We start from the raw sequence: 9,999 nt of genomic DNA on the forward strand, positions 1-9,999 counted from the left end.
AGAAAATAATTGATACAAACAATAATAATCATCAAATTAAAAAGTAAACCAATAATATGTCATAATAAAGCAATAAAAAAAAAAAATTACATTAGTAATGTCCAAAAAACAAATGTTTGTATATAGTACTAGGGCTTCCTAGTGAATATAATGTCAAACGTCATAAGTGCTAAAAACAATGTCAAAAATCAAAGATAATAATAATAATATAAAAAAAAGCAATTTTATCAATGTCCATTAATATTTGTACATTTCAGTGTACTCTTTAACTGAGTACAGTGGTGTCGATAGTAAAAGTTCTTTTAATTGGTGACTAAATATGTCGTCGGAGGTTACATTTGTGATACTGGCGGGTAGGCGTTCATAAAGTGATGGACCTATTACTCGCGGGTTCTTGTCGAGAAGCGCTAGTCGGCGCGGCACGGGCAGTAATCGCCCCGTTTGACGGGTTATTCCGCCAAGCATATTTGACCGTTTGAATTTATATATGTTTTCGCGTAAACATACGTGCGAATGACAAGTCCCATCGCTGTATCTCGCTCCAATGTATGGCTGTCGCTCACCGCTGTCACGCTTAGACCAATGTCGTGGCTGAGCCGTAAGAGCAGGCTAGCGAAAAATAGTACTAGTATGAGTAAGGCTAACTTGTGCGGGCGTGTGCGACAAATTTTAGTTAAAGTAAGAAATAAATGCCAAGTTTAGGTACAGATGTAGTGCGAATAGAATTGCCTTCGTATTGTTACGGAAACGTACGATCGTGTCATGCTATTTCAGTCAGTCTCAGTACAAGATGTACTGACATTGACTGAACTAGCATGACAAATACGAACGTTTCCGGAAAAATACGAAGGAAACCCTTTTCGCACTACATCTGTACGCGTTTTACCTCATAAACTCATAAATGTGACACAAGCGCGGATCCTGCTTCGTGCCCAGGGGGGTCACGTGGTCTATTTGTTTAGCCAGCCTAGGCTCCAAAATGGCGATCCCCCCCTGGATCCGCGCATGATGTGAGTCACGATGAAAATTGCGCCCTCATTACATGTCTATTTTATACCACACTATACAATTGCGCTCGCAAAGTTAGTGTGACTCGATTCTTGAAAGTTTCATCACAATTAAAATTTAAAAATAGGAACTGATATATAAAGTTAATAGCATACTAAGGTAGTAACGTGCATGTTGTTCAATTTGTACATTTTTAAAGCATTTATTCAGACATGACAAAAATAAAGTTAGGCAAGATAACAATCCCAGTGAATCTCTAAACATTGTAAATAGGGTAAAATGTAGGGATGTACCGACTATTGATTTGGCCGACTAGGCCGACTACCGACTAGTCGGCGCTAAGTCGGCCAGAACATAATTTTCGAGTAATTTATCAAAATTTTTAATTTACATTGGTCCTTTGTTGGCGCTTTTCATTATTTTTTAAAGGTTCAAAGGTCAATGAGAATATTGATATACAATTTCAATTTTTAACAAACGGTTTGGCTTAGTGGGTAGGAATCCTGCCTATGAAACCGATAGTCCTTGGTAGGATATTTCTTTCTGTGATTACCGCAGTTGTTTTTTTGACTAACAACAAATAGGTTCATAATACAACAATATCAGCTGTTAATTTATGTTTGTACTGTTTTTATATCACTTATAATGTGCCGACTAATCGGCCTTTTTTGCCGACTAGTCGCCGACTAATCGGCCTTTTTTGCCGACTAGTCGCCGACTAATCGCCGACTACAAATGTGGCCGGATAGTCGGCTTTCCCGACTAGTCGGTACATCCCTAGTAAAAAGTTGTTTGGAAAGTGTAACATCAAGAGTAAGGGGTACACCCATCTTAAATGCCGGCAACGCACCTCCAACACTTCTGGTGTTTCGGGTGTCCATGGGCGTCAGTGATCGCTTACCATCAGGCGACCTGTCTACTCGTTTGCCTCCTATCTCATAAAAAATCAGAGAATGCCCAGGGACAAACAAAGATGTACCTTACCTCATTGACATAGCCTATAGTAAGGCGTGCAATGGCGCAGTGTATCCCTGGCTTTATTGGTACTATACTAAGGATAGGCATATTAGACTTCTTCAACTAAAAGGTACCACAGTTTAAAAAAAATCATAAGGTTTTTAGCAGGGATGTAACGGAGCTCTGCTTCTGCTTCCGTTTCTGCAGAACTTCCGTTTTGTTTTGCACATCCGCTTCTGTTCCGGTTCTGTTATTTTTCAAACGGAAGTTATAACGGATGTCGGAACCTAGCGCGACGGTGGGACATGAGCGGCGTACATCAAAGACCAACAGGTCTATACCTGTCATTCGCTCATTTCTCTGCTTGCCACGTGCTGCGATACTAAACGCCAAGGCGGAAGGCCAAGCCAGTTCTTAAATTCTTAGTTAGTAAACAGTAAACACCTAAAAGTTCTAGGTAATTTAATTAGTTTCGATTTATGTTATACCTATGTGGTATTTTTTCTTTTCGTTTTTAACATAAGTTCCGCTTCTGGTTCCGGTTCCGCTTCTGCTTCCGTTAAACTAAATTCAAAACTTCTGCTTCCGCTTTTGGTTCCGTTAAAAACACTCACATATAACTTCCGTTACATCCCTGGTTTTTAGGGGTAATGGCCTTGTTGACACTCGATAATAGTTACGTATTATCAGCAGCAAACGTTCATGGAGAAATTATGAATGAATCCATTGATAAATTCGCCATGCACTTTTGCAGCTGATAGTACCATTTTAGTTGAAAACGGCACACACGAGTATTCGAGTCGAGATCCATACGTTAATGTAAATTAGTGGAATATTGTTTTTTTTTTACATTATCATGTATTATGTCATTGAAATCTGATTGTATTCCAAATAATACAGAAAAAACATCTCCAGTTTTGTACGCGTTTGTAATTATTAATGTTCTGTAGTCTGTTCAGTGTTCAGAGAGAGATAGCAAGGCAGTTAGTAAATTTAGGTACAGTCAACAACACATCTGTGTATACAGACAAAGTGCCAAAAATATGTATCCAGAACTTTATTACCTGTACATAAAGGGTGTATACATATTTTTAGCACTCCGTCTGTATACAAGGCAGTTTGTAAATTTAAAGAAAAAATATTGGACTTAGAGCCCAGAGCCGCCAGACTTTACTCATTTTCTTAAGGATGAAACTTTGGGATAATGTAGAGTTAGTATCGACGTTTAATGTGAAATGAAAATGAAATGAAAATCGTTTATTGAGGCAAAAAACATTACAGCAAGGGATAAAACAGTGGTTCCCAAACTAGGCCGCTAGGCTGTATTGTATCTTAGGAGCCATAGAGAGGTCACGAGTAGCTATTTAAATTTTAAGTTACACTGGTTTCTCCAAAGAATGTCTGCATATTACCTATTAGTTCGGCCAGTCGGCTTTGTATAAGGTTTTTTTTTAAATTAACTTTCCTTAAATTCTCAGGGCTGATTTTTATATGTGTTAGAAAGTGCTCCCGGCCGTCTTGAGAAATTAGGGAAAGTTAGAGAGACTTTCAAGCGTCAGGTAAAAGTTATGGCCGGCAGAAATGGCCGAGAAATGATGATTATCAAATCCTTGCAGTCTTTTCTATTACATATATAAAAACCAGCCTTGGGAATGTAAGGAAAGTTAGTGTTTTTGAAAAAAAACCTTATATCAAACAATGGCCGACGGGCCGAACTAGGTAATATTCAGACGTTAAACGTCGAAACGAACTCTAGATTATCCCAAAATTTCATCCTTGAGAAAAAGAAGGAAGGTCTGGCGGCTCTGGGTTATTAGTCCATATGTTACTAATTATAGATATAGTTTTTTTAGACAAACATTTAGGTTATTAGGCAGTGCTATAATTCTTTGAACATTAAGATGTCTCAAAATGGTGAATCTCTAATATTAGTTAGTCCCATAATAATTTTATAGATTTCGTTTCATTATATTAATATAACGAACACAGCTCAATATTGTACCTGTTTAATTTATAACACTACCATTGTATAATTGAGTTGACAGTCATTGTAAATAAATCTGTTGTGGAGATCAGACAATGGTGTTTTTATTATACCTACCTACTTTTTTTGTGTCATTTTATGTAGGTAAATACATAATTTTGTTTCTGTTATCTGAAAGCATTACTGCAAAGCCAGCAGTTTTGTTTCACTCTCCATAGCTATCTCCCGTATCCACATTCCTGGACATCTTGTGAATAAAAATGTGGCAGTCTGAATTTATTTTTGAATTAAATTTACACTTCTTTAAAGTGCCTCTCACTCGCTTACCAGGAGTTAGAGCAATGATTTATTATTTTGGTTTTGTGTAGCAGCTTTTCATAATGCAGCGGTTCTCAAACTTATTTTCCCATGGAACCCTTTTAGAAAGTAAAACATCTGACGGAACCCTTAAATTTTTTTATTTATTTTTGCAATCTTTATTTTAATAAGCAATCATGATAGTAAAATCTAATCACTAGATTCTAATGTTAGGTATTACATGAAACTGTTTTTTTATTTTTTAACAATTGGTGAATATTTGGTTTTATGGAAGAGAGTTGAAGTTGCATATCAGGTACCCAAAATTCACACGGAGCCCCAGAGAGGCTTTGCGGAGCCCTAGGGGTCCGCGGAGCACACTTTGAGAATGGCTGTCATAATGTATATTAGGGTTTCCCCAAACATTGACGCGGAATCGCCTCTAGCCGACTAAAAATTGCTCGTTAGTATGAAGACGCTTACGCGTCGTCGTCGTTAATCGCATGTTCTTCCTAACAATCGATTTTCCGGCGAAACCCGATTCCGCGTTAATAGGTGAGACCCTTACTTTCAGGGTCTGCGGGTAAAACAAAGAAACCTGTCACCTGTGTAGGTACTTAAATGATGACGACATTAATCAAACTTATTTTTACAGCCTCAACATATCAAAACTACAATAATAATTTGCTCAACAAACCTTTAATAATCCTTACAAATAGCAACACAATCATATATTATATTTGTTCAATTAACAGTTACTGAGGACCTCATTGACCTCCTCCGCCAACGCCAGCAGTTTCCTCCACTGCTCCGGAGTTAAACTGATTCCTTTCTTCCCCGGTAACAGGTCTCCGTTCTTCTCGTAGAACTCCCGAATGTCCACATAGTTCTTTCCCTTGAACTCCCTCACTTTGACGAGCTTCTTGCCCTCCAACACCCAGGTTGGCTCTTTGTCTGTGGTTCTTGAGCCCATTTTGGCTTTCTTTTCTGGTGGGACATTTCTCTGAAAAATTGAATGCAAGTTAGTTTAACTTATGTTCTGTGGAGTTCAACTCATGATCATGAACCGGGGGCTTTGCTTATCAAAGCTAACTCGTTATAGAATAAGAAAAGCATTCATTTCATATTGGATAAGTAAAGTTTCAAGTTAGTATCAGTTTGTTTACTCTTATCTTTAAAGATAATGTTGAGGATGCTTGTACACTACTGATAAGACTTCGGATTGCACGTTCATTATGGATTTTATTGAACAATATCATAAAGTGTAATTTATCAAATAGGAAAGTATGCAGCAGCTAACAGCATCCATAAAATAAACATGTGTTTTCTAAGATGATTTATTTATCGTCTACTTACATCAACTGGACCCTCGTCGCTATCACTAGAACTTTCAGCTTTCTTCTTGTTTTTGGGCATATTGTTTTGGTTACTGATTTGCTTATCACGAAATCTGTAAACAATTGTAAAAGTTAACCTACAATTTCTTTAACAAAGGTTCTTTCAAAATTGGTCCTTTTTAGAAAATAGTTGTGTGATGATTTCTATAAAGTTCAGATAGTCTAAAATTAGGCTTACTGAATCGAAATTAAAGCTTAATTATAATATAACTTACTATTCTCGAGTGACGGTGCCAGTTGCCACCTAGCCAAGCCGGTATTATCTCATGGCCCCTGTACACACATGGCCAACGGTTCCACCAGCCCTTTGTGAAACCCCTTGGCCAAGATAAGAGCCGCTGTTTACACATTGGCGAACCAATCACTTGGCATTGGCTCTTCATGAAAGATGGACGTGGAATGGAAAAGTCTAGGAAATTCTAGATCATAGACATTGACAGAAAAATTTGATTAAAAAATAATAACCCCGTAGTAAAATTTAATTATTTGATATATTAACAATTTTTTAAATATTATGATAAGAACATTTATCTTTTTTAGGAAATACATCCATCAAATCAATCAGCTGTTTGAGCTGTTCGACTATTCTTTCATTACATGTGCATCGTCGTCGTTTTTGTATGTCACCAGAATAGTATTCAACTTCAAATTGACAGTGACAGATAGATAGTAACGTAACCTAGAAAATATATATGCAACAACCTGTGTAAAATATAGAATTTTATGAAAAACAAGTACTAAATTACATTTCATAGCAAAATGTTAGAGCCCTGGAACGATGCCTCTCTGCTACCACCACCTGTTCATACATTTCTAAGCAGTCGCAAAGTTGGTAAGTTTATCGTTGACCTTTTAATACATGCCTGTTTTTCGTATAACTTTTGAACTGTTCATTTGTAATTATATTTTATTACAGGCATTCAGGATCTAAAAACCACCAGCAGGAATATGATCAAAGTACTATCCAATCAATCTCCTCTGCACAAAGAAAGCGCAATTCTATCTAGATTTGCTTATAAATACGACAAGAAGTTTCGCAACGACATCGGCTACAGGCATTTTAAGAAGGTTAACGTAGCCTTACGGCGGTATTTAGGACTGAACGTACTGAAGGACATTGAAAACTTCAGCGACACATTACCAGCTGATGACGAGGATTATTTACCGACAAAACAAATGCTCCAATATATAATGATCAGATTGATTACGTTTGCGAAGATAATGGTGAGGGTGTGCGTGTGTTCGAAGCAAGCGTCGATATTTTATTTGGATCGTATAAAGTGCGGGGAGGGCCACTGGATGTCGCTGATGCCGTATGCGGCGCTGAGCCGCGTGTGGTCGCTGTGCACGGTGCTTCTGCGCAGCGCATGCACCTGGTACGCGCGTCTGCGCCCTTGGCTCGACAAACTACAACTGAAGGGGGTCCACTTCCTACCTGACCACTATAACCTGCCAGCTGACTTGGAAGACTGGCTGGACCTAAAAACATTGACTCCCTTGGAAGATTTGAATGGGCCCCAGAAAAATGCTTAAAGTTTGCAACAGAGCTTGATAGTTGATGATGATGATGATAATACAGACACCTTCATGGATTATGTCAATAGACTAAATGAAGATGATGACACTGAGGAGCCAGTTCCATTTAATTATAATATAGATAATATTTCACAGGAAAAACAACAGAGATGTTACTAAATCCTGTACTAAATAAAGATAAAGGAGAAAGCATCTCTAGAGAAAGTTTTAAAGCTCCTCTGCACTCTAAATCTAAGCCAAATGAAATATTAAACATGGACAAAGGACAGGTCATATCCAGGGACAGTTTGAAAGGCCCAGATTCTAAACTTGTTGCATATAAGAGAGAAGGTACATATATTCACTCTCCAGGAAATGTGACAGACACAGAATCTTTACAAAAGTTTATGTTGAAAGAAGAAGGTTTTAGAAATGATCAAAGTGACTCTTCCTTAACAAGTCACCTGAGCTTCATGCAGTGGATAGCCCTAAAGAACTCTATAGAAACATTAGCAGATTCTTTGTCCAACAAACGAAAAATAGAGAAAAAGTTCAAAAAAATATGGAAAGAAAAATGCATAGACTATAGTTAATGAATGTATTTTCCATTTTTTCTTGTATTATTTACTAACACAAATTATTTACATTTTTAATCATAACAGCACCAATTTAATCACTATGAAAAAATACAGATGTTTTAACATAATCAAATGTATATTCAGGTACAATATAAAACGAATACAACAGTACAAAATGCTAGCTGAGCTGTTGCTATGATAATTAATTATGGCCAATGTCAATAAGAAACGGTAGTTACTATAACTTTAGATGTCACAAAGAGCTTCCATTATTATATTAACCCTTGCATCATGAACAAAAACATCATGTAGGGTGTATCTGAGACTGTACACAGTTTTACCATAGATTAAATATAAGATCATACCATTCCATACATTAAAATGCGACCGCCTAAGAAGGCGCATACACTACACCACACATAGATGGCGCCACAAAAAAAATGTCTTAGCTTTCGATTATACAAGTAGATGGCGTTAAGTGTCACTTTTGACACAGATTTATGGCTCGAAAGTGACACTTAACGCCAATCTACAAATAATCGATGGCAACAAGGCATTTTTTTGTGGCGCCATCTATGTGTGGTGTAGTGTATACGCGTTCTTAGGCGGTCGCATTTTAACGTATGGGATGGTATGATCTTCTTATATTTAATCTATGGTTTTACACACCGAATAGCGGCGTAAGACGTATGTTACAACACAACACACTAGACATTCTTGGCGTTCAAAAAGTTAATCTTATTATTCAGTTTACATCAAGATTGTTTCCATACTTTGAAGATATGATAGTTTGACAATTGTTTCCTCGTATTTCTGAAATTATTTGGATAATCTCTTGTAATTTGGATTATTTTATAACGTAGGCATATGTTGTTCAAATTATACTTATTATGATAGTGGCACTTTTATCATTTCTTACAACACAACTACAAAACAAATGACAATAGATGATAAAAGCTTTGCCAAAATCTATGTGTGGCTTAAATCCCATGAAAAAAAAACAGGAGGTTTCAGACCAGAGTTTCACAGCGTACGCAAGTACAGAGCATTAGCCACATTCGTGGAGAAATTTATCGCGCGTGTGTTTGTAACACCCTTGTACGCGCATCAATACACTCCACTCTGATATAGCTATTTAAATATGAACATGTCTACTAAAAGCGATAACTTTTAATCATATAAACAGTATGAATTTATAAATATGCAGTCCATATTTTTCCGTAATCTGTAATATATATTTGCGCTTTGTTTATATGTACACGAATCTCAAAACTCACTATTTACACAATGCTCACAACAGCCCACAGTATACAATATGAAAACAACCATCCACAATACAATATCTTCATGTACACTTCACGGAATGTATAATTAATTATTATATATTTAATCTATTCTTCAACAATAAACATTGAAAATTACAGTTGATTCAATGAGTCAGCTTTCATGTACAGTCAACGACACAGCTGTGAAGCCTGTGAATACAAAGCGCCAAAAGTATGTGTACAAAATTTTATTACCTGTACATTAAGGGGTGTATACATATATTTGGCATTTTGTATTCACAGCTATATTGTTGACTGTACTCTTACCCGGTTTGGGAACACAGGCGTATGGTTATATATGATCAAAGACATATGTAACTCCGTATAGACGGATAAGGTCTAAGAAAAAACGTACCTCAAAGCCATAGAGAAAAAGGTACGGTGGCTTAGGCGTTACACCTTTGGGGAACGCTCGGCTAGATGGCGCTAATATTAATATTTGACATTTTAACACATAATTATCAAGCTAACAATATGGGCCAAAATGTCAAAACTGAGGTTCAAAAGTTTTAAGCTTGTGTCGAGAGATGGCAGTCTGTGCACTGTGATTACACATTTTACTTTGACAGTAACTCTCTATAATAGAATAATACTCGATCCTCTTTGGTATAATGTTATGTCATGTTTTATAGAAAGCATAGTTTGATCGGAAATAGGGCCGCGTTTACGGTGTCGGCATGACTGATAGCCTGGTGTATTTCATCCTTTGAACGTTATACGACATAAACAAAAACGTCATTCACATCACACACCAAGGTTATGGGCACTGATTATATGTGACATTATTTGGGTAAAGGGCGTCTACCGTCCCGCCGCGTCGTATTTGAACACGAACATCGCTCATAACGCTGTAAGCGCCATCGACAATAAGGTCCCTTTACCCAGATAACGTCACATACCTATAATAGTACAAGTACAGAAGGCTCACTGCTTTGATG

At 37.0% G+C, this 9,999-nt stretch overlaps 2 protein-coding genes across 2 annotated transcripts; one reads left to right on the plus strand and one right to left on the minus strand.

Moving 5' to 3' along the window:
- Positions 1 to 4,926: 4,926 nt before the first annotated feature.
- On the minus strand, positions 4,927 to 5,910 carry LOC125230922 (RNA polymerase II transcriptional coactivator). The gene is made up of 3 exons (XM_048136207.1): positions 5,859 to 5,910; positions 5,603 to 5,696; positions 4,927 to 5,249 (listed from the first exon to the last, which is right to left on the minus strand). Exons 2-3 carry the CDS (start codon positions 5,660 to 5,662, stop codon positions 4,995 to 4,997), a joined length of 315 nt encoding a protein of 104 aa, XP_047992164.1. The 5' UTR covers positions 5,663 to 5,696; positions 5,859 to 5,910; the 3' UTR covers positions 4,927 to 4,994.
- Positions 5,911 to 6,338: 428 nt separating this feature from the next.
- LOC125229371 lies at positions 6,339 to 7,768 on the plus strand. Its single transcript, XM_048134192.1, has 2 exons — positions 6,339 to 6,475; positions 6,560 to 7,768. The coding sequence occupies exons 1-2, from the start codon at positions 6,403 to 6,405 to the stop codon at positions 7,174 to 7,176; spliced, it is 690 nt and encodes a 229-aa protein (XP_047990149.1). The 5' UTR covers positions 6,339 to 6,402; the 3' UTR covers positions 7,177 to 7,768.
- The last annotated feature ends 2,231 nt before the right edge of the window (positions 7,769 to 9,999 follow it).

The sequence above is a fragment of the Leguminivora glycinivorella genome, chromosome 1, assembly GCF_023078275.1.
Source record: "Leguminivora glycinivorella isolate SPB_JAAS2020 chromosome 1, LegGlyc_1.1, whole genome shotgun sequence".
Lineage (NCBI taxonomy): Eukaryota > Metazoa > Arthropoda > Insecta > Lepidoptera > Tortricidae > Leguminivora > Leguminivora glycinivorella.